At 42.5% G+C, this 25,589-nt stretch overlaps 1 protein-coding gene across 1 annotated transcript in view; it reads right to left on the reverse strand.

Annotated features, from left to right (window-relative positions):
* The window catches only part of dlgap1 (DLG associated protein 1), a 40,902-nt gene extending 25,716 nt beyond the window's left edge, over nt 1-15,186 (reverse strand). Inside the window, exons 1-4 of the mRNA XM_022767231.1 lie at nt 14,116-15,186; nt 11,746-11,960; nt 6,781-6,958; nt 4,302-4,557 (exon numbers count right to left, since the gene is read on the reverse strand). Coding sequence (XP_022622952.1) covers nt 4,302-4,557; nt 6,781-6,958; nt 11,746-11,960; nt 14,116-15,186 — 1,720 coding nt within the window. The remainder of the gene's footprint in view (nt 1-4,301; nt 4,558-6,780; nt 6,959-11,745; nt 11,961-14,115) is intronic.
* Between the last annotated feature and the right edge of the window lie 10,403 nt (nt 15,187-25,589).

The raw sequence follows: 25,589 nt of genomic DNA on the forward strand, positions 1-25,589 counted from the left end.
GAGCCACAAGCATGCCTCAAACACTTACTTAAGGAATGCTTTATTGAGCGCACTGCCTCTGTTCGGGGCCATAGGAAATTCACAGCCATTAAATTAAACATTGTCCTTCCTATTACAGGGAGCTAGTGGAGGAAAGCAAATCTTTTCAGCCAATCCCTCAGCACCACTGAAAAATAGATGCTGGGAAAATGAGGCTGGATAATTGACAGCAGGTCAGTGAGCCAGCGAAACTGAGGTTCAGGGGAAGACAAACACAAACTATGACACATTTCCTAGACCTACGATCTGTGTGTATACTCACACACAGATCACTAAATTCTTCTTCTTAGTGAAACAACAGGTTGATTTACTTACACACCTAACCGCTGTTGTGCAAAGGCAGGGTATCTAGCTGTTGCGTAAGAGGCCAAGAAAGGGGAAGACAAAGCAGCAGAGCGAAGAGGTGATGAATATGTTAACTGGAGACGACGCGGGGTGGAGAAGCCAGAGCTTAGAGACAGTAAAATCCTCACATTAACCGATTGCTATGGATTTTCCCAAGCTTTAGAAAGAGGATCTGCTCCAGATTTTGTTAAACCGATCCAAAGGAGCTGGTGTCCGAGGTAATAGTAATGCGCGTGTGTGTGTGTGTGTGTGTGTGTGTGACTGCGCTGGTTACCGTGTGTGTGCGTACATGCTAGTTTGAGTGGGCAGAGAGGCAGGCAAAAGCAACCACAGCCACTTGATGTTCAAAGAGAAGAGATCAAAGGACAGCCCCTTACTTCGGTCTCCTTCCTCAGGATTAAAAAGATCATCAATAATAATGGGCTGGAGCAGCGCAGTGGGCAAACTGGAGAGAAGCTTGAGCGGAAGCTGATAGGTCTCTCCTGTCTGTGTGTGTGTGTGTGTGTGTGTGTGTGTGTTTATGTGTGATATTTTGGCGGTTTGCCGCGGGGACAAGTGGGAGCAGAAAACCATAAGTGCGGGCTGTTTTTTCTCGAGCTGGTGCCTGAACCATCCTTCAGACACATCATGCAAAATTCACCACAACAACGTCTTCACTTCTCACTTTTGGCTCCCAGTTGAGTTCTGGTGAAATTTATGAATGTGTATGTGTGTCGAGCAGTGGGCACTGGGAAAAGAGCATTGTACAATGGCAGCGTACAGTGATGTTGCAGCACATCTCCGTTATGTGTACGTGGGACACTACGTCTACGGTGGTACATGTTGTATGGGCGGTAATGACGGGAATCCTTCCGTGTTTATGACCTGATAAGGTTTCACATCATTGTGCAGCTCAAGATGGTAGCTGCCACTCATAACGTCCTTTCGACTGCTACTGCACATCCCAGCTGTCTTACATTTTTTAAACGTGTATCAAAAGTAACATAATATACGCAGATAACAAATTATTAACAAGACTCAACCAAAAGCTATGAATAGTGAGTTTCATTTAAAAATAATGAAGTTGTGTCAGTTGTTAATATCAATGTTTCTCGATTGTTTTGATGTTGCAGAGTTGGACATGTGAGCGTTAAATGCATGGTTAATATAACCCTATATCCATTCATTTAGCTAGAGCTTCGACTAACCACTCATTGTCTTGTTTTCTCAGACCAACAGACCAAAACATAAAGATATTCCATTTGCAAGGATGAAAGTGTGAAAATCATATTGGAGGAGCAGGAACAAGGAAAGTTTGGGAAATTATTTGACTACCTTTCAAGAACGACTGTCTGGCTCATGGGATCAGTGATTTTTCTCTTTCCAGGAACTTGAGCAATATTTAGAACCACGTCAAACAGAAAACCTTTCAGAAATTTGTTCAGTGAAATAAGCACCGTTTTTGATCAGTCATATGGATGAAAAAAGGGGCTGTTATTCTGCATATTGTTTACGTGTATGAGGCTTTTAAAATGTTGTTCGGGTTATTATTGAAGCATTAATGTGGAAATAGCATGTTGTTGTTGTTGTTGTTGTTGGTCAAGCTTGAGCTAATTTTAATTACTTAATACTCTGCTGGGTACCTTAATCTGTAATAATGTGTCATATTTTATAAACTGATCATGTTTTATATCTGAAATCCTAATCAGCAAAGTACTAACTACTGTATATTCTAGAAAACTATACTAACTACAACTGTCAAATACAGTACATGTGGTGGAGTAAAAAGTACATTTCCCTCTGAAATGTGGAGATTGAGTATAATGTAACATAAAATATAGATTCTCAAATGAAGTACAAGAACGTCAAAAGTGTACTTGACTAAATGTACTTAGTTACATTCCTCCACTGTGAGAAAATAAATGCAAATAAACTTTACAAGACGGATATATATATATATATATACTGTATATAAAATAATAAGCTTCATCTTTGAAATCCTGCCTGACGTGAACGTGGCGGCATTGCAAGTGTTAAACCGGCGGATAGCGAGACAGGCAAAAGTGTAGTCAGACTGAGCTCTTTTCCTGTTCTCCTTCCAATCTCCCTCTCTTCCTCTCCTCTTCAATCACGGTCTTCCCCCAGGAGGAGAAAAAGGAGAGGGAGCTAATTAATTACAGTGACTGACGACTCAGTGGTGAAGATCTAAGGAGGTGATGAATTGTGCTGTAGTACATCTATGACAGTAATCTGAAGCAATCCCCTACCTTCACTTCCAACCACAGTGAACTGCTCTCCACATCGCCTCATAATATATCACTCCATCACTCTCCTGTTCGTCTGAGCCTCAGTTACAGCCAGGATACAATAAGGTCGGCCTCGAGTGAAGGTCAAAGGTCAGAAGAAGCTGACGGCCAATCACATTATTCTATGGAAACCAGTGAGAAGACTGCCCTCGACTGGTGGCAGCGGCATAATGTCGGATCATCAGCAACCACAAAGCGGATATATCTCTTTTCTATACTTTCACAAAGTCCATTCATCATGTGACAAACCCAGGCGTCATAAATGTTCAATAAATTGCCAACAGCTGTGAAGGTACTGCTGCAGACATATATGCTACATAACACACACATGCAAACACATTATTCTTTACATTATCAGCAAATGATTACAGATCGAGAGAGTTGCGTCTGCGAAGCGTGTGGCAGATGTGAGAAAGAGAGAGTACCTGTGTCACGTGCAGCAGCAGCAGCAGCAGCAGTACGACAGAGCAGGTGTCTAGCTTGAAAACCAGAGTTTAGTCCCAACAACACTTCATCTGATAGATGGTTTTCATTATCTCTTCCCTCCTCAGGGGAAGGAGCTCCGAATGCCCCTCTCTTGATCGTATCAGTCTCCTTTTATAGATCAGTAACTACCACCACACAATAGAACAATCAGCTGAATTCTCCATTGCCTTTAATTGTATTGTTAGCTTGAACTGTCAATAAGATAGTAAAACAGTTGGGTGCGACTTCATATTTTGACTAATTTTATTAACTGGAGAGAGAAATTATAGTCAGGAGGACGCAAATTTTAAACAGCACTGAATAAATATTTGCTCAGAGTCGATGGTCAGACTTTTGAATTGACTGAATTAGTTTTGCCATTCTTCCAATTTGCAGTAAATGTGTTTAATTAGCTGACTGTAACCTTGTCGGCTAAGTTTGTGGAAATGCTGTCTCTTAATTGGCATAATTAAAACGGAATGGAGGAGAATTCCATTGTGCGTCAGGAGACGATGACTCAACGTGCACAATGTAAGGGAATGACGTCTGGATTTGCAGTGGGAAACACAGAAGCACCCAGTGCTGGATGCCAGCCCCACTCAGCATCAATACTGCATGCAGTAATGCTGGAAAGCCAAGCGCTCCAGACCATGAGGCACACAAGAGGGCTAAAATAAGACCCAGCAGCCACTGAGCTTTACAGCTCGAATAAGCTCTTATGTGGGAAAAACAGTTCTGCATTCATCGTATTGTATCTGAGAAGAAAACTGGGTCAGATGGATAATAGCGCAGAGGGTTTGGGCCTGCGTTTGTAAAGGGAAACTAGTTTGCGGTCAGCTAAACAAAGTAATTCTTTTCCAATAATCTAAAACAAATGCAAGACTGGTTTTCGACATAAATTAGAAATAAGAGAATTTGATTTGATGGCACTGTCCAATCCGATGTCAGTCTTAATGCAAGGATAAATCTCCCTTTGCAGCAACTGCAGCTCTAATTTATTTATTTTTCTCCTTTGACACTATACACATGCTGCATAACTTAGACACACAGCACATTTATAATACATACCTTCTATACACAGGTATAAATTTATAATGGTCTATGGATTATGTATGTTCACACATGTTCATGAGCCCATGTGTGAGTTAAGCGCATGTTCCCACCGACCTGTGCTGCTCTGGATGGTTCTGACAGTGGTGGTGGTGCGCGGGGGTGAGTTGGTCCTTCTGTTGCCCACTGCGACGCCTCCCTCCTCCTCCTCCTGCGAGCAGCCTTTCTCTATGGCACGCACGTAGCTGTGGCTCCGCATGCGGAAGCAGCCGGGCATGGGCAGGTCCAGGGCATCCACCGCCTGCGACTCCATCTCACTGAACACTGACTCACACACCGCCTCGATCTGCCCGTTCACCTCCACCTCGCTCACCTGCGGAGGACGGGGGGGGGGGGGGGGCACGCAGACATACAGTATGTGCACGCAAACACCCGGATGACAAAGAAAAACACAAAAACAAACACACACACACACACACACACACACACACACACACACAGGGAGCACACACGCCCATGCATGGGGAAAAATAAAAAATGAAAAATAAGAATGCACAGGTGCACACCAGCACAGTGCAAGACAAGGAGAATTGGCAATATATTAGAGAAGCCAGGGAAGCATCTCTTAGTGCAGCTCACTGCTACAGAGCTATTCCACTGATTAAAGCTTCACTCGCAGGAGTTTTCTGTACAAACACACTTCAGTCACAAATTGGGTACTGCAATAGAAGACAGTATTGCAGTATTTCCATAATTTGAATCAGGTAGATTCAATATATCTGCCAGAAATATATTCTGATGTGTGATATGAACACTGCTCTGCCCACAGAGGGAAAAAAAACAAACTGTGAATGGTCTTTTAAACAAGAGCGTGAGGAACCTCTTACTCTCCAATAAGAATGAATTTGCAGTAAAAGCATCACAGACTGGATCAGCTGTTTAAACATCAGCACACTGAGTTCAGTTTAAATATATTTTCTGAGTATGTTCAGATTGGTCGGACTGTTACCTCCACACTGTCTCGTGAAGCTTTAAGCCGTATAGAGGAGTTTGCATATATTTGAAAAAGAAAAAAAAAAAAAAGAAGGAAATATATTTGGGAAGAATCAAAGAATGTCCAAGGAGTGCAGAGGGGGAGGAATCACTGTAGGATAAAACTTCAAAGGGCCATAGAACAGAGTGAAATACTACAAGTGTTGTTATAAAAGGTGAGAATTAGGAGGTGTCAAAGCTGGGACTACTGGGATTTGAGACGAGACTCGAGGAAATCTAACTACGCCAACATCAGCAGCTGGTGCAGCTTGGGTTTCAAAACAGGGTTTAAAAGCGAAAAAAAAAAAAAAAAAAAAAAAAAAAAAAAAAACTTGCTACACACTTGTGAGATGGGTGTGTGTTACAGACTGGGGGTTTGTTAGGGCAGAAAACTTGAAGCTCCATTCCATTCCTTGAAGTTGCCTATGTTCAGTTCGTCCAATTAAAGAAGGAGTTTGCGAAATGTCTGCACAGGGAGCAAAACATAGGAATGGGATGTAGCCAGGGACTGCAGCTGTTGGGTCTGGGTGTTTGTGAGTGAAGATAGTGTGGGGTCAGACAAGTGTGAGAGTGTTACTGTAGAGCTTGGAGTCAGAAAGGTTTGTGGACCTCAATTCAATCCACTGATGTCGAGCCTTTTTTTTTTTTTTTTTTTTGTGTGCGTCAGCTCACCCTCTACGCACAGACGTGTCAAATCTGAGTGAGGGAGTGAGATAGAGACCCTAGCAGCACCTTTTTATTCAGTGGCATTTTTGTAGATGCCAGGTCCAGTGTGTCATTCTCCTCTGGGCTTGCTCCATGCCAGGACTTCAAGGGATGTCTCCAGGGTCCATCATTCAGCTGGCGAGACAAAGTGTTGCCCCTGGGCTTTGGAGGGGAGCACATATCTCCGTTACACCAGGCAAAAAGGTAAGCTAAGCTCCCCTGTCACTCCAAATAATGTAGAGGACGAAGCTGTGCCCAAAAATCCAAAATGACTAACATCTTATTTGGTGGCAGCCATGACAATAACAGACCTCCACTAGGTGAGTGTTTCCTGGCCAATTCTTCAATATGTTCAATAACCATCAAATCAAGGCAAATGCCCATCATCATTTAGAGCCAATCCCTGTTTCAATTATTCATAAAATTCATATGGCTGCGTGTTAATTCTTGTTTTTCATCTCTTACGTAGCAGATGCCAAATTGAGGAGAACATTTTTAGCTTGTCACTTTGCATCACAAAGTATGCACAAGCAGAAGGAGCATATCAGGGTGAAGGAGGGGATATTGGGGGTGGGGGGGGGTACTGCATGCCCTCCTGTTTAATTAGCAAATCTGAATATGCCTGTAATCATATGAGCTCCAGAAAACAGCACACAGACGTATACACTAATTGGGAGATTGGGGGTTTTCGTACTGTTCATTCTTTGCCGGATGGTGACCTGATTGTTAATTCAGGCCTCAGGGTGGCTACGGATGGGATTTCCTCCCCCCTGCACGACCTCATTGGACATAGCAGTGGAGGTACAGGGGGGTGTAAGGGCAAAAGGCAGAGAGGCGCGGGCCCCTGGGTGCCACTAACCTGGCTGATAGTGCTCATGGCTCTCATGTAGCTTTCGTTTCGCGAGCGGAATTTAGGCGAGGCCAGGAGCCCTGCTGGGTCCAAGCTGTCCAGACTCCTATTGATGGAAACCTCACTCACCGCCCGCAGATAGCTGTGACTCCGGATCTGCAGCTTGGGTGAGTGCTCTGTAGAAATCCTGCCGCAAGAGAAGGAGAGAGAGATAAAAGGAGGGGCAAAAAAGAGAGAGAGAAAAAAAAAGAAAGAGGCAGAACAGGAGCAAGGGAAAGAGAGGGAGAGATAAGGTGATGAAAATAGAGCAAGAGAAGGTATTTGCAAAGTACTTGGCAGTGTGTATGAACCCAAAGATATGGATCAATCCACAATTGCTTCAGGAGACACCCTTATCTAATCAACAAGCGCAGTACTATTGAGAAACACTCGCAGTGGCTTAGGTAGTCTGTCCTTGAAGCACCTTGTAAGCACTTTCTAAAACACTCACAGAAAAAAAAAAAAAGCTATAGATCGACACAAAAATACACACACACACACACCACACACACAACACACACCACACACACGAACACATGCGTACAAACGCACCCCGTCTCCCAGGACGATGAATAGGTGTCTCATTAGCTCTCACCTGCCTCCAATCCGATTGCTCAGCAAGCTTCACGCCTTATGTGCGCGTGTGTGTCTGTGTAGTGTGTGTGTTTAGGTTACGCAGCAGTTGGGCGCGAGCTAAACAATTCATTAATCAGGGGGGATAAAACCTAAAAAGCGGACTTGCTCTCTCCATGACGAACATCGTGGCCTACTAAACCAACTTACAGGGAGAGGAATGAATACAGCACAGATTAGAAAGTCTCTTCTCAAATCAGCAGTGAGAAGATAAGGTCCAATACCCCCAGTAGTTCACACTCCCGTCTGTCGTTTTATATGCGTATATGAAAACACATTTTACACACACACACACACACACACACACACACACACACACACACACACACACACACACACACACACACACACACACACGTACTGTACACATACACAACTCTTACTCTCTGGTCTCCAGGTCAGGTCGGCTTTAATTATGTATTTCCTCCTAAAAATAGAGCGTGGGTACCACAGCCGAGGAAGCTAGATTACTCATTCTTGGATGGATGAATGGGAGAGGAGAGGAAAGTGAAGAGGAACAGGGAAAAGGACAGATGAGCCCGTTGTGATGGGAATAATTCTGATGACACATATAAGCAGTTTCTGATCTGACACCACTATCAACAGAGAGACAGCGGCATTTCAAAATAAAACAGTTCTCGGACTTCACATTGCAATGGTTAAGGTTTGGTTAACCATGATCCTAACCACATTACTGGTTATGGTCACGTTTACAATAATAACCACTTGGTTATTGTTAGGGAAAGATTTAGGTTATTGTTCACACAAACCAATGCTGACTACAACTCTCCCGTGTTAAAGTCTCATGTTCTGGACACTGTGGCTCTAGAACAAAATATTACTTCCTCCTTTGTTCCTCATGGACAACAGCCTTAATTCTTTCAGCTGCAAAAGGACTTTGTTGCTTAAAAGTAAACAAATGTAATTTTTGTGCTTTTGCTGAAATTACTGATGCTGTTGTCTCTCTCTCAATCTCTCTCTCTCTCTCTCCCTGGGGTCCAGCCTCATAGTTATCCCTCTTTTCAGTTAGACCAAACAACACTGATTGAGAAAGTAACTGACAATTAAAGTAATTGCTGGATGGGAAGCTATTTAGAAGTATAACAGAACACATCAATTAGTACTCTATTGATAAAATACATAATATTTTGTTCTCTTATATTGATACAGTATTACAACTAATTTTTGAACCCTTTACTTTGTTGCATGTTTTATCATCTTTCTATTTTCTATTTTCCCCACGCAATACATCTCAAATGTTTCTTCTGGGGAACCATACTCAATTGATGATGAAGATCAAAAGGTACATCTTTCAAGCTAAGAAAAAATAATCATAATGTACGGTATATCCCCAAGCCTCAGAGAGTTGTATGAATCATCCATATCAGCCACCTGGAGTCTGTGACTGAAGAATCTACCTACACCATTATCTCTATCCACATCTCCTCTTGATTTCCCTGCGGGGCGGATTATAAGCAGGTCCAATGATGTCTATTGTGGCCACTTGAATGGCAGACCCAGCCTGTAATCAGGACCACCTAAGGTGGGGGAGGTCAGCCTGTCCCAGGGTGACCCTCTATGGAACAAGTGACATTAATGAACACATGCTCCTCTGCCAGTCAGGAATAAAGGCTCTCTAGAGCAGTCCGCTGATTGCTACTGCATTACTTATTGTAAACCTAGGGGTTTTTTTTTTCTTCTCCATCATCTCACTTTGTCCTCCTGTTTGCTTCACCTCGTTTCCTGTCAGCCGGCTCCCCCTGCCTCCCCACTTGAGAGAAGTTTTCTCTGTTCGACTGCCCTATCCTCTTTTACCTTCTCCTGTTTCTGCCTCCTGTCACCATCTTGTCATCTTAGTCACTCTCCAAATGAAAGTCCTTAGAGCGATGACAGTGGTTGAAGGGATGGAAGGACAGAAAGACAGAGATGTGATTACGGCAACCTATTATTCAGGACGTCTGTTCTCGGTGAGACGTACAAAAATAAACGATAAAATCTAGGGCAGGAATAAATGAATTTGCGGCAATTCGCTGTTGGTGAGTGAGGCAAGCAAGAAAGAATGTCATTTTCTTCTGAGCTTGTTTGCCTGCAAGGAATAATCCCCACTGCTTAATACATGCTTTATCTGTGTGTTGTGTGTTTTAATAAGGATGAAGGTCAGCTTCAGGTGAGAGTAAACAAATCCCACAAATTCTCAGAGGAAATTCTTCACTAGGCAAGGACACAAAGGTCAGGGAATGGGCTCTGAAACATATGGAACAACAAAGCTGATTATTTAATCATTGCGGAGTGTAACACAGACTTGTGCCAGCTCCCAACAGCACAGTGTGAAAACAAGATGTCAGCTCCTCCCGCCTCTTCCTCTATCTTCAATGTGCAGCACTGCAGTTTGGTTTGTTCCACTGGGTTCCATCAGACGATCGTGGCGTTCCCAGGGCCAAATTCAAGTCTTTAGTGGGCCCTAAGCTGCACCACTTGCACTTACGTAAGGGTGTGTGTGTGTGTGTGTGTGTGTGCGTGTGTGTGTAACCAGCAACAATGACGGAGCACCCACTGGTGTTCCTCTCATCTCTGTATATTATACAGCTAATCAGTCACAGCCACATACTGCAACATAAGACTTGTGTGACCAACTCTTTCACTGTTTCGTGGCTGAATGGTGGAAAACATTCTCACTGAGTTTACATTACATTCAGACAGTTAGGTCCTGAGTTGTCGTGTCCAGTAATGAAAAAGGTGGAAGGACATGTGTCATTATGAATTAAATAAATTAAAGCAAATTCCAACTTTGTGTGTTTTCATAGTTTTAACCGTCATTTCTATCAGTTCTAATAACACTGCCGCGCAACATCATTACAATAAAGTCAGTGGAGCAAGAAAGACGAGCAGGTAGACAATGAGGCTGTAAACAAGCTGATAGTTGTTGTCAGTAGCTGGATGATATAAACTACTTTATTTTGAGGCACACCTAAAATTGTAATTAATAATGTTTTCAAGAAAGTTTGGGTAATTTTATTTTTTGTCGTTGTTCTCTCTTCCAAATAAGACCTATACACCTGCTTGTGATTCATGCTTCATTAATTGGAGCTCTTCCTTTTTTTTTTTTTCTTTACATACAATGTTGTTATAATTATTTCTAATTGGAATGACGACCTAAACTGCAAAAGTAAGACTCAAGTTGTGTGAAACCAAAATTTCCAATCATATTCTTCCTCCTCAGCGTCTGTAATTCTGTGTATTCCATCAGAAAGAGTCAGAAAATGGCACCACTTAACATCTTGTGTTATTCAAGTTAACTTGTGTGGACTTCATTGTGGACAATGTTGTCAGCTTGATGTTTCTTTTTTTTTTTTTTTTTTAAGTCAGAGATCTTCTTGATGGACTCTGGTACTGCTGAAAACTTTATGAGCTCATGCTGTGAAGCAGTATGCTGCTGAGCCGTGAATGACTTATGCAACAAGAAACAACTTCATGAAAATCTTGAAATAATAAAGCTCAGCTTTTAACCGCAAATCTGTAACACAGAGTTGCTTTGAGAAAGAGAAAATATTTGATGATGTTCCCTACCCATAATGCATTCTGCAGAATATGACATTTATTTTTGAACAGACTTCAGCGCATGAACAGGCATCATGTATTTTCAATTAAGGCTCAGTCTGTTCAATGAGTTTGTGTGATTGTAGAGATACAGACGCCAACTCTGAAGACAGAAGTGTGTGTCTGAGTTGTAAACACTGAACAGGTAATTAAGCTGTGGCCACTGAGAGTCAGGGATTCAAACATAAGCCGGACTGCTGCTGGGAAGACACATGAATAACGCTGACTGCCTTCATCTGCCTCTGTTTGTCGAGTTTTCCCTTTTTCTTCCACTCCCTTCATCTCTCCCGTCTGTTTCACTCAAACTGCTCAGTTTGACCACAGGCTTTCAGCACACTTGAACATTATGTTCAGAAGCATGCGCCGTATACGCGCTGAAAAATAATATACTGCACAGGCAGGCATACGGCCGCGCCATACATGAACACATAAATACTGAAATGCTGCTGTCAGTTAAGTGATTTGGTGGATGACAGAAAATAAATCAAGTCATTTTTCAGGCACAAATGCCAAACATTCAGCTCAAGCTTCTCAAGTGGAAGGTTCAGCTGTTTTCTATAACTGCAAAGTTAATATCTATGTTTGAGTTGTCTGAAGGGGAATTGTCTAGGGAATTGTGATGGGCATTTCTTATTAATTGATTAATCAAAAAAAAATGTAAGTAAATAACTGATACTGAAACTCTCAGCCAGGGCACACACTCACTTCAGCGTGGTCATCTCTGTGAGGGACGGCTGTGTGGCCTTCAGGTAGCTCGCCCGCCGTGCCTGGACCTTGGGCGAGGGTTTGGGGCTGCAGTCCGAGTCACCGCTGTCCTCTTCTGCCATGGCCTTGATGTAGCTGCCGCTGCGCATCCGCCGGCACGGGATCTCATCGTCCTTCCCCAGTGGAGAGAAACTGCTCCAGTCATCCTGAGGCACCTGTAGACATGAAGGGAGATAAGGTGAAGAGGGTGCTAACACAGGTCGCCCTTTCAGAGTTCAGAGCTCAGAGAGAGGCACTCACACATGAAAAATAGACAGTTTAATATTTCCTACCCTGGCCTGATATAAATACCTGTACCACACAGTGCACTTAATGCCTTTAAAGAAGTGATAGTAACAATATCAATGCAGGAGCTCCCTTGATCATACCATAAGCTTGTGATTGCCGGAGGCCTTCTTTTGTCTGTCCTGTGATGCATGCGGCATATCAAACGCAGGGAATTAAATGTTTTGACAAAATGTTGCAGTAGCCCGGCCTCTGTCTGCTCCCGTGACTTTTCACACACACTAATGAAGGTAAAAAATAAAAGGAGGCAAGGCTATCTCCCAGCCCTAATCTAAAAGAGAGAGAGAGAGAGAGAGAGAGAGAGAGAGAGAGAGAGAGAGTCAAAGACAGCAGACATGGAGAGAGGGGGGAAAACAAAGGGGGTTTTGTTCAGCAGAACCACTGCAGTCCCAATGTGAGTGGCTGTTAGGGCACCGGCTCTGAAGTGAAAGAAATGAGATACAGAGCGAGGAAAAAGTGCAAGAGAATCATTCAACAGACCGGGGTGTAGCTAGGAAACCAAGCTGACCTTGATGTCAGGGGCAACCACAGACTATGTTAACATCTTGGGAAAGACTGGGTGTGTGATGACGTCACAAGAATTGAATTACTGTTACCGAGAAACAGCCACAGAACAAATGAAGTCATGCTTTTTAAATCTATTACCTACGCAGTAGCGTATAGCATATTTAAGATGTTCTAACCTGTGAAAGAGTTATGCATCAGACTAAATGTGTGTCTGTGATTACGTGTGTGAACGCATTATAGGATCCAATCCCAATAGGCGAAGCACATATCATATCAAGTCTTTGTTTTAAGGATTCAGGAAATGTCTGCAGACAAACTTGTCAGGCTGCTCTCCTTGAAAGCCTATTTTTTCCCTCCCTTCTGTCTCTCTTTCTAGAAAAAAGCGATGGCTCTTTTAGGCTGGGAGAAATGTTGCCGTACTGCGGCGACAACATCCTTCCTTGATCTGCTCACTCCGTTTTCCAGGCTGTTAAAATGCACGACCACACAGAACTTTCTCTCTGTCTTTTATATGCTCCCTCACTCTTGCTTTCTGACTTTTACTTTCTCCACTCACACCCTCCTCTTTCGCCTTTCTTTGCTCTCATTTAGTCCTTTTCCTACAGTACACACACACACACACACACACACACGCACACACACACACACACACACACACAAGCACACACAAGCACACGCACACCCTTCCTTCTATTCTCTCTGCCCTGTCTCACCATTTCTCCCCTCAGGCTTTTATTTGCAGCTCACCCCGATGAGAGGAAATATATGCAATCTGAAACACTTTTATCTTTTCCAAAAAAGAAAAAGAGAAGCAGTGTCAGGTGGGCTGATGTGTCATCATGCATGTGTGTCTGTGTGTGTCCCTGTGCGCTTGTGTTAGTGTGTGTGATGACTGGGCTTGGGGACTGGAGCATTTTTTCTTTCCTGTCTTCCTCTGCTCACCTCTGTCTCTCTGTGATCTCATATTATGGCCACACTATCACTCTGTGAGTAAGATATACACACGCTCGTGCATGCACACCACCACTGCCATGACCGTGACCAGACAATTTGCCTTTTATGCTCTGAAAACAGATTAGATGGGTATTTCTGGTCTGCTTGAACCTGACCTGTCAGACAATGAAAATAAAATCAGCTTACTGCATTATTCCTCAAGTGTAAATATAAAAGCATTGATGCCATTCCATACATTTAAATATGAATGTAATGGCATAAACATCCACCTGCTCGTGTACAACTAGTTCCATGCATGTCGGCACAAACAAACACAGAAGAGAAGATGACGCGATGATTTTGCAAAATGCTTTATGATGATACGAGGGATTAAGTCAACATGAGGCCAATGATCATTGGAGACACAGCTAATGACAGGATGGGGTCTGGGCCAGTGCATTGCTGACACTGACACACACACACACACAGATACATGCAGAAAAACAGAAACATGGAGGAGCAGCTGGCGGCGGGTGATGCATGAAGCATGACATGCGGGAGGTGGGGCTGTTGTAACAGTCCTACCTGTAGGAAGTGGCAGGTGCGTCCCTGCTCGGCTTTCACTAGAGCCTTATCTAGGTTGACTGAGGCCTTCTGGTAGACCTCTCGTGCTCTGCTCACCGTCAGTGTTGAAGACCACGAGCTCTTCTTCAGCTGCACCTGGCCGTCCAGCGCGCCCACCAACGGCAGCCCTCCACTGCTGCCCCCGGAGCACGTCGAGCATTTCACATCGTTGTTGCTGCGTGACGTCTTGAGAGAGTGGGCGCTGATGGTGTTGTAGGACTCCATGAAGTACTGCGACTGAGATTTGTCTGGGTGGCGCCCCATAGTCATGACCCCGGAGGGCAGGCCTCCACTGCTGCCCCCGTGGTGATGGTGGTAGAGGCACACCTCCCGGTCAAGCGTGTCGTCTGAGCTCCAGTAGCCGGAGATGGCAGTGCGCATCTTAGGCTCCGACTTTGAGCGGTCTTTGCTCTTACTGCGTTTACTGTGCTTCAGGGTGCCGGAGGATGAGGGCGGGTCATCAGGACTGGATTTGCTGCCATTCATCCTCCCGCTCCCTCCTCCACCAGACCCCGAGGGCCCCTCCAAGGAGTGGGACTTGGTGAAAAGCTTCTGGACAGAGTGAACGAGATGGCGGATCCGACCGGGGCTGTCGCTGCGTTGGTGCTCTACCGCGGTGCGCTTGTACTGCAGCGTGTGGTAGCCTTCACGCCGCACCGGCGCCTGGCGCTCAAACTGCTCTAGCAGGTTAGATGGGATGCGGTTGTTGTTTGCTCCACCTCCTCCGCTTCCCTTACTGCTCCCTGTTGGCCCTGTATAAGGCACCACAGCGCCACACTCCTCCTTCAGCTCATGGTGGGAGCTGTAATGTCTGCGGGGGAAGGTGCAGCTGGCCAGGTCAGGATAGGCATTGCACTCAGACTGGAAGGAGTTGCGTTGGGTGTAGCAGGAGTGGTCAGCAGGATGAGATTCCCCGGGGTTGAGGAAGTAGGACCGACGATCCGCGTGGCCAAGGGTCATGGAGTCGTAAGAGGGGTCGCAGGTCACCGCGTGGGGGTGACTACGGCTGCTGGACAGGCCTTTCATTGTCATCGTGGCCGGGTCGACGTGCACATCCAACTGCTGCCGCGGGAAGTCTGCACAGGCCCCAAAACTAGTGCTACAGAGAAACACACAGCCATGAGGAAGAGCAGACAAACAAACAAAAAGAGAGAGACAGAGAGGAGAATTATAAATATCTCATATTTGCATACACCCAAAGAACAGCGCAATGTCTTCATCTGCTTTAATTTGAAGAAGATGCTTTCTGGCACTGCTTCACAGATGAGAAAACTTGCTGACGTTGACGGGACTTGGGCCTATTCTTCTCTTTCAACCTTTTATTTTTGTCCTTCAAAACTTCAAAAGGAGCAATCTCTAAATATAGCAGCCACTTGGCATGTGATCCTTGACATCCAGATCTGTCCTCAAGCTTCCTCCTCCACGTCTCTGTTCGCTTGGGTAGATTTCAGTGAAAAAAAAGTGACAGGGGATTGAGGAAACAGAGAGAAACAAAGGAAGAGGCAGTATCAAGAAGAGTTCAAATGCATTTCCAGCTCTAGTGTGTGCTAATATTTTTCAAGGGTACTGTTAGAAATGAAGCATCAGTGTAACTGAACAAGAAAATAATGAGCAATTGTTGGTGGGAATGCAGAGACACAGGCATCCTCTGCAGAGCCTTAATCCCTCAGATGATTTCACTAAAACTGCCCAATGATAAATTCAGCCGAGTGCTTTCACAGAACAGTGGATATAACAGATCTAGTAATAGTCAAAAAGCGCATTTATTTTATCAGTGCTGCATGCATGCACATCCCCGTCTCGCAAAGACAACAAATGATCACAGCCTGAGCCTAGACTTTCCCTCCATACCTCCAGTTCTCCTCTAAGGGCAAACTAATTGGCCAGTAAAACCCAGCTGACAGCATCTGGGCCGGTCGAGGCAACTGGCAATAAACGACCTTTCCCTTACATGGTGACATGAAAACAATGGCATCCATCAGCGCCCTTAAACTGCCTTCCTCGCCCATCTGGGGCTGTGGCTGGCTAGCCGCCGTACGCACACGGTTTTCCGATGGACTGGAGGTGAAGCTAACAAGACAATAATAAGAGCCCACGCATCCTGGTGTAGGCACAGTGACAGCAGTGTGGCCGAGCCTGCGCGGGGGAATTCATTACTGCGATTTATAATGCACTTCCAAAGGCCACAGTGGTAAATATAAAAGAAAAAAGAAAAAAAAAGAAAAGAGAAAAAGATGGAGGAAGAGGGGGGGGAGATTAAACGAAGGGAGAAAAGATAAGAAAAAAATGAGGGAGACGGAGCAGCAGAATGAAATATCATGTCAGTTCTTTACATAACTAGAGGACACTGTGTAGGGCACATACTGGATGTATTTATGTGCTTGAATAGAGAGGGAGTCCCATTTATTATTTTCTTTGACGTGCCTGTAAACTGGATGCTGGATTAATTGAAAAATTGGGGAAATTATTCATGCAATTTCCTTGTCTGTACTAAACCGGGGGATCAAATCGCTCTGGGAGAGAATTAAGCCAGTATATTACTCTTCAATTGTTAGAGGGAAAATGAAAAAATACAGTGGTCAATCCCCACCCCCGTCTGCAATATACTTACAAGAGTGAACTCCTTACAAAGCATACACTACGTACAACACTGACACGCGCAGTGTCCGCTTCTTGCAGGGCTCTTAAAAAGTGGGCTGTGTCCCACTAAAGGTATTCATTGCAGTTGACAGAGATCCCTTCTGTTGGCCGCTGAAGCACAGAATATGACCTAAATAAAAGGCCCTCGCGGTGATCCACAGCAGCGTGTTTGTGGCACAGCTGTCTGCAGCACTGCACTAAAGCTGAAAAGCTGAAGTTGGGTCATGCTGGCTTTCTGCCTGCTAGCCACACACACACACACACACACACACACACACACACACACACACACACACACACACACACACACACACACACAAATACATAGTGTATCTGACAGGCTGCATGTCCACGCTGAATTTTGATGCTGCTAGCTTGTAAAGTGCAGTTTATCAACAAGAAGAAGAGGATCTGCTGGTTCTGCCGTGTCCGTCAGGTACGGCCGACAGTGACATGAGGAAAGCTCATAGACAGCTGTGGTTATGCATTATGCTGTATGTCCATCGTAGCTGACTGACCCAGTTGTGTCTCTACCTGTCTGATCAAGCCAACCTCAATATAGCATACCAGCAAACTGGACAGACCTTACAACTCTGAAACAGTAGTAAAACATTTCAGTCATGACACTGAAGTAATTGTTTTTAGGTTGTAATTGGCTGTTTGCTAAGCTGTGCCGCCTTAGTTACTGTTGTTAAGTCTGTCAAGCGTCCATTCTCGCACAGCACAATAATGTTTGCAATGATTTAACACATAAAAGTCTCTGAAACAATGTGTCCTTGATTTCAGACGCTCCTAATTTTGATCCAGTGACTGCCGATTTTGCCGCCTTAAATGACAACTATCGCTGGAGCTAGCTAGTTAATTAAGCTAACGCTGCTGATCCAACTGCAAATAGTCCTCCCATTCTCAAAGATTTGGACTCAGCTGGTGATTGCACTACAACAATGTACTTTACATATTGTTACAAAATAATCTTGTAAATAACTCAAGTGTCCATATCTAATTGATAGTGACAAAGCTTTCAAATTCTTTTAAAGTACCAGAAATGCTCGTAGCACAGCCCTACAAACATCATTTCAACATGCAGAGAAATCCAAAGGTTGACAGGCCTGCCAAGCTATGATGGGGCGACTGCTGTTTGGCGGACGGATTTAGCCAATGGTCAGTTGTTACCTTGGGAATTTGTCTGAAAATGCCACACCAGCAGAACAACAACAAGCACAGTAAGAACTACAGTGCTTCAATGCAACACAAAAGCATACAAGAAAACAAATACAAAACAAGAAACCCCAACGCTCCTTCTACTTTGTGTGAAGAGACTCCGGATACCGCTGAGACTTCATTACATTTAGAGTGATTGTGTGCTGAACAGCAAAGTGTGCAAACAAAACGCAGTAGATAAAACAAGTCAGGCTATGAATGTTAAAGCCCATTACCACCTGCACTGCATCAGCACAGCAGGCTAAATTCTATTTAGATGCCATGTTTTTTTGGGCTGAAATAGATAAATAAATAAAAGATTTTTTTCTTCTTCATAATCTAACGCATTAGCCCATCTTCAGCGTAGCCTCACAGTGGTGAAATCTACTCCCAATTTTCTTTACTTCACCCTTAGTTTTGAGGCTCACAAAAGCAAATAAACAAAAGGTGGTAAGAAAATGCAAAGTAATATTGACTTACTTACTGCATACCATTTTCGTAGGAAGTGGTGAAATCAATATGCCTGAGTGTGAGAAGACTGCTGCAGCTTTTCTTGCTGGCAAAATAAAAGGCTGCTGTACAGATTGCAGTTGGTCTTTCTTCTTCAATCGACATCAAACGCTGGGTGCAAGACGGAGCACAGGCAGGGCTTACTGAGCTTCTTTCAGGCCTTCACAGGCCACAAGGCGGCAAAAGGTCCCTTCTTCTTTCTCAAACCTGCCAATGATTTCTACAAAGGTTGAACACATAACCAATCTCCCCTCCACGGGGGATCAAAACACCTCAGTGGATGTGGCTCGTCCTATGTCTGTATGTGCGTTTGTGTGGAAGAGAAGAAAGAAAACAGCACTTTACCTCCAGTTTTCAGGTCAAATGAAGTTTTGACTCTGATCCTGCAAGCATTTGCAGTCCCAGGCTAATGCATGATATTACCGCCCAGACTGGATATAAGGGTGAAGATATGGTACACACAAAAACGTGTATGTGTGCATACGATTCTGCATGGTGTGAGGCAGAAAGAGGATGACAGTATATCCTTGGGATTGTTTCGCTGTGAAAATAAAATAAAAATGCAAATTTCTAGACCTGCTCTTTCAGAATTGACAGATTGGAAAGCATTTCTTGCATACTTGATTGATGTGGCCTACTTTCCACTTTTCAAACATGCTGGACGCAAGAAGGTTATACTCTGCACTGTGGTCTCACATTTTTCTTGAGATATGTGTACGCAAACATATCTTTTCTGTTTTATGATTTTCTTCTCTTTTCCTGGGTCGATATTTGCGCTCACATGACCTGAGATGTGCATTCACTCCTGGTAGTATCTAGCCATGCAGAAAGCATAGGTTCAGTTTATTCAGGTTTTAAGATATCTGCCTCTGAGGCCACATACGTTTCAGTGTTAAAATGCATCATTCTGCTACGTTTATGCTTGGCATCCACACTACTACAAAGTTTTTGAGCCTCTAAAATGGCAATGTTTGGAAACCCTGCTGGCCCTGTTTTAGTTTGAAAACTCCAGAAACTGAGACTTTTGGAAACAATGATGCAGATACTCTCGTTTGTTCCCTGATTGGATCCTATTGGTCACGACTACCTGTTTTAAGCGTTTTAAAATGCTGTTTTAAAATAAAGACATGGACGTAGCCTGAGACTTCTGCTGCCTCTCAAGTACAATAGTGCTAAAGGTGACATTAAAAAAATAAAAATAAAAAAATCGACAGGGACATGTATTCCAGAAACAATAGCCCAGATACTTAGAACAAACTGGAATTAATTCAACAAAACTAAATTCCATTTATCTCCAGTCCAATGGGATCCTGGAAAAACCTCAAAATCAATAGTCACATAAAACTGAAAACTAGACACACCCCCAACATGTTTTTGAACTGTTGTAATTTGGTTGAAGTGTTAAAAAACAAAAAACATAATTGAGCAGCATGTTCCTGAATAAACACGATAATTAGCATTATGCTTTTCTGGGTGGAGAGGAAATAAAAATGTTCCCTGTAAAACAGTGAGTGACATAATAAGTAGTAAATATTCTGCCCTGCTGCAAAACAGACAGACATAAATACACATATGAGTTATATTCAGATATTCTGTGAAGCCACTTTAACAGACAAACTTACAGCTACTTTCACAAAACTCACCCATATTTATAAATATTTAATTACATGAATATTTGAAGCTTTAATATCTCAAAATGAAACACACACAGAAACAGGAGAGCTGCAGCAGTGACAGTGACAGAGTGGGTTTTCTCATCGTGAATGTGTGAACAGTGCATTTAAAAAGAGAAGAAAAAAAAAAAGTCCCCGAGAGAATGATGTTGTGGAACATTTTAAAGACGGCCAGGGGCCAAAAAGCCATTGAGGGAACTGGTAATTTCTTTGTGTTTCCGGATTATGTAGAAGTGGCTTTTAGGGATGTCAGGAGACGCTGAGAACCACTAACTTTAATGTCTTGGCTGTTAAAATGACTCTTAAATGATAGATGACAGTCTCCCTTGACTGTCCTGTCTGGCTGCAGCAAGGCAACATTTTGAAGAAAAGCTGCAAATGATTGCTTTTGCTTTATATGATGTGCATCATAAAATATATGAATGTCTACAAAAGCAATATCTTGACATGATAAAAGTCATATAAAAATGGGAAAGTGATACAAATAAAATGCTTTCAGCATTCCATCTCATTTCACTCTCCAAGGCAGAGTGGTTCACACAATGGTGTTTCAAAATTTATACCAAGAACGATAAGAGGCCATGCAGTATATCTTTATTGTATCAATAAATGACAGCTTACACAATGCGTTTCCTTTGTAATTTGTATGTAGGCTTTATTCAAACACTGAAATGATTAACTGCTTGGCATCTTATCAAAATATGTTAAATAACCTGACAAATACATATTTACAGCACATCTTTAAAGCATTTCTTTTTTAACCAAATGGCTCATTAGACCTTGTCTTAGATGCCTATTAGGCATGTTCCTGCTTACGGTATTGGCTGCATTATGAAAACATATGCCTTCATGGATGGATTGATGGTCCCGTTTTCCACGAGGCAGCTCCTTTGTCACAAGCAAACTAATTAGACTGACTGTCAGGGTCTCTCTGACAAATGGAGTGACTGCGTTGAGTTATAGCTCAGGACCCGCCAAGCACATTCTAGAGACAAATTCCTCTAGTGATGAGGTCTATTTGATCAAGGTAAACAAATTAACAAAGGCATTAAGTCCGGAGAAAGCCTGGTGTTGTTTGTCTCTGGCAGAGCTGTCACTGACGCTTGCTGTTTGTTAAAAGAACTTCAACAACACAGAAAAAGTGCACTGACTTTGTGAAAATGCAGCAACGGAGGCAACCTAACATGGTAATTGAAGGTCATTATAACGTTACGTCATTGACTTTGGGTTCTGAGAGTGCCTTTCTATGTACAGCTCTGCAAAAACCTTTCAAAATTACAATTCGTTCATGTGTAATTTCTGATATGCTTATTTATCTTTCATTTGATCTTGTTCTGTTATTCCAATGACAGTCCACGGATAGAAACATTTCAGCCACGGGAATTTTACTACTACTTTTCTACATCTCCAAGCAGTCACTGAATCCCAAAGTGACATCTCATATGATGGATTCATGCAGTAAAATAATAGAAAAGTTCTGACTGTAAGATTGCTATGTTTAAAAGCCCTCTTCCCCTTTTTCTTAAAAATGAATGTACTCATTCAGGAATCCCTTGATCTTTTCAGGAAAAGATTGAACTGAGTGGATCTGACACTTGGCTCTGACTATATAACAAAAGGCCATGACTCCACTGAGATTGCTATAGTATGGCTTAAGGTTGAATCCATGATGGGCCAAGAGTGTGAATCAAGGATAAAGAAGACAGCTCTTACAGCTTTACAGTTAGATATGATAAAATTCTTTATATGAAGGCAGTCACATGATCTTGCGGAGGAATTGAATAGATTCTAAGCTTACTTTTCGAGGTGTGCTATGAGGAAAATGAAAGCACTATCTCACTTTTGTTTGATATTTCTAATTTTAACAACATTCTTTTCTTACATCACCTGTTCCTTATATCTGTTAGGACAGTGACTTTTTAAAATCAGAATTTCATCCTCTGTATAGCGCAGGAGGATGCACACTGTACACCGGCAGTGGAAGCTGCTAAAATGCAATGTCTGTTGCTATATTAGTAAGCTAAGCTATTGTTGTTCTCTTCGCTGATGCAAAATGGAGAAAACTGGCCACGCGACACTAAACCATCTATGTGAAAGTGTTTAAGATTCAACACGACAGACAGAAAAATGATGGATACAGTAGGCTACGGCTGTTAGCTGCAAACTTGATAAAACAGAGCGCCTTATGCTAACCTTAGTCGAACAGAACAACAAAACAATGTCAATTCTACAACAGGATGTGTGCATTTGAATAGATTTTAAAAATTACACGTCAGTTCAAATTTGGTCAAAAAACTGAGAGCCCAAATACCTGTGAAGGAAGTACTAAAGTACTAAAGTTAGACTTTAAAATCCAGTCTTTTTCTAAATTTAAGGCTACATCTTCCACAAGTTAATTTAGTTCTTTTCAATTTTAGATAAGACAGTCTAGATAACGACAGCAAGAGTAAAAACACATATAAGGGATTACTGATTGTGGATTAGTTCGTTGCCCAGGAGCCGAACCAAAGTAAGCGTTTTAGAGGGTAATAATGCTTTATGAGTAAAATATCACTTTGAGCCTTTCCAAATGATCTACCTCCATAAACCTAGAGATTACAGAGTGTGAGAAATTACTAACTCTTCTCTCTCTCCTCCTTTTTAATAAAGTTCAATAAAGCTATCCATAAAAAGCAGCCAAGGAAATTGGACAAGGGAGGACAGCATCGCCATGGAAACAAATGGATTTTCTGGTGGAAAACAATGTATTTTCATCCCAGCTAATGAGAACTCATATGTACCAATCACTCTGGGATCATATGTGTGGACAGCAACAGAAGTCGCCATTTCTTATGCTTTATATCTTCATGTTTCCACAGGACATTCAAGAAATTGTGAAAAATGACCAAACCCTCACCTTATCATCCTTTTTCAGAGAACAGAAATTTTGATTTGTAACCCTTTACATGACAGAAGATAGATATGGGTTACTTATTGTTTCTGGAAAGTGTAATGTAAGCGACACAAAAGGAAGAATAAATGAAAATAAAATGTATATACAGCATGTATTAAAAATGAATGACAGCTTGGAGGAAAAAAGTCTGAATAAATAAGTGTAAAAAACATAATGAAATATTTAGTCGGATGGCTCTGTTTTTTGTGAGAGGCATTTGTTTTGGACTTATTCTGAGTAATTTCCTTTATCTTATAATGACAAATTTCCGTCCTAATGGAAATGGTCTCTTCAGGTTGACAATTCTCTGATCCACAGAGGACAAGAGATTAAATAGTTTGACGAGTATGAAAATGATGTAAATCATATGCTTTGGCATTTACAGATCACAAGATCTCAACCCAAATAAAAACCCATGGGAGATATGCATTCTCCAGCGAAAGTCAGAATTACGGATGCTTTGCTAAGTTGCTAAGCTAAGACTCTGCTACGTTTTGTAAAACTTCCGGGAAACCGACAATCTGGCAAGCATGCTCATTTCATACAGTGCAATTCACAGTACACAATTACCTCTGTCATGGTTCATGTGTACAAATCTGTGCAACACTAGAACTGCCAAAGTTTGGGCCGTTACCATCATCATCACGTCTCACCTTTCCCTATGACAGTAGACTTTTCTCTATGACTTTGCATGTGGCGTTTGTATTCACTGTTATAAACACTTTTGCCTCAGATGTCAAACTGGCACTCAGACAATGCTTTCCATCACAATCGTCAAAAACAAATGATTATCTTTCAGAAAAAAAAAAGAAAAAAAAAAAAAGGTGTTGACTCCTCCAGTGGAATTTCAGAGACTTGAAGAATCTATGCCAAGTAGCACTGAAGCTGTTCTAGTGGCTACTTGCAGCCCACTGCCTTACTAACACACTTTGTGTTTTTCTTTTAAATTGTCAGCCAACTGTACGTGACTGGTGAGTATAAAGTATAGAATAGGGATGTAGGAATGCTTATGATTTTTGCACTAGAGTGGTAAAAAATAGATATCTTAATCATGTATTTATATGGTATGAAAGTGAAGTGCTACAATTTCTTTGCTTAATATGCATTTTATAGCAATTCCTCTCGTATTGGGACACTGTTATATAAAGCTATTCTGAGCCTGCCAACACACAAACTAATAAAACATCAGGTAAAAAGCATCCGCCTATGTTTGGATATGCACATTTCTATCTGTGCTAACACAGAATAATAACCTTCCTGTTTATATTCTCACTTAAGAGCTGTGAAATCTGGGCCGACTAATCCGGGACTACGTGGAAGCGGTGTAGTGCTGCGACGGTGATAACTAAATCGAACCCAAGAGAGACAGGCTCTGTGTGCGCGCGTGCATCTCTTTGCATGTTCTACATAACGCACTGCAGCCTCATCCATCAACTGCAGCCATGACCCACATGTGAAAAAAAAGTTGCTAATGCTGCTAATGTCAGTGTAAGGCTGGCAGCTCTTTCCTCCGTGCGGTGCTTCTGCTGTTGTTACACACTTGTAGCTGATAACAGAAGTGCTGCTGCTTTCTTCATTACATCTGCTGTGTCCAGTCATGCACTTGCTTGAGAGCAGCACATATAAACTTAGTGTCGACAATCAAACTTTACAAAACGAACTGTGTGTGTGTGTGTCCAGCTGCCTCACTGTGTGTTTTACATGATGATTGCTTTTTTTTTTTTTTTTAAATCCTCTAAAAATGTGATGTGTCACTGCACACGACCAGCAGAGCATCCATACTGTTTTATGAGGACCCACACTCACTGCTGGAACAAGTAGTGTGGTTTTATATGCATTTGATTGTACAGTATGCACGTTATAGTCACTTGCCACCATCAGGCAGCATTAGCATCAAACTACTGCCAGAGGCATCCGGAGTGTCAGGTGATTTCAAGCAACTGATTCTACACTTAATTACATGTCAGGAAACAGAGCTGACCTTAAGTGCGCACAGCTAATGTGTTAATATGCTTTTAGCTAATGTGGTCTAAATACCTACTAAATGTATTTCAAACAATTTATGAAACTTTTATTAGACAATATGTGCTAAATAAAGATGAAATAATATATTAACAAAGCACCAGTGGAACTGAATATCAAACAATCATTTCTGATTTGCATATAATTCTGTAATGAAATAACTCCCTACAGCTGAGAAAATAGTAAAGCTTGCAGAAAACACTGTCAGCAAAACTGCAAAAGAAAACAGACTGTTTCTTTTGGGGGAACACTTTACATAATGGGCCCACGACCAACTGAAGCCTTTTGATGAGATTACTTCGACTCCATCTCTAAGACTAATGCGAGGCTATCTGCTTAACTTCCGAGGGCGGAGGTCACAGGCTGGTTATGGAAGGTACACGGATAAAACGATGAGGAAAAAGCTGGATGATTTGTGCCTCTCCTTCACTGTGGGTGGCACGTCACGTCGAGGACAT

This window comes from Seriola dumerili, unplaced genomic scaffold (assembly GCF_002260705.1).
Source record: "Seriola dumerili isolate Sdu_G_001 unplaced genomic scaffold, Sdu_1.0 BDQW01001124.1, whole genome shotgun sequence".
Lineage (NCBI taxonomy): Eukaryota > Metazoa > Chordata > Actinopteri > Carangiformes > Carangidae > Seriola > Seriola dumerili.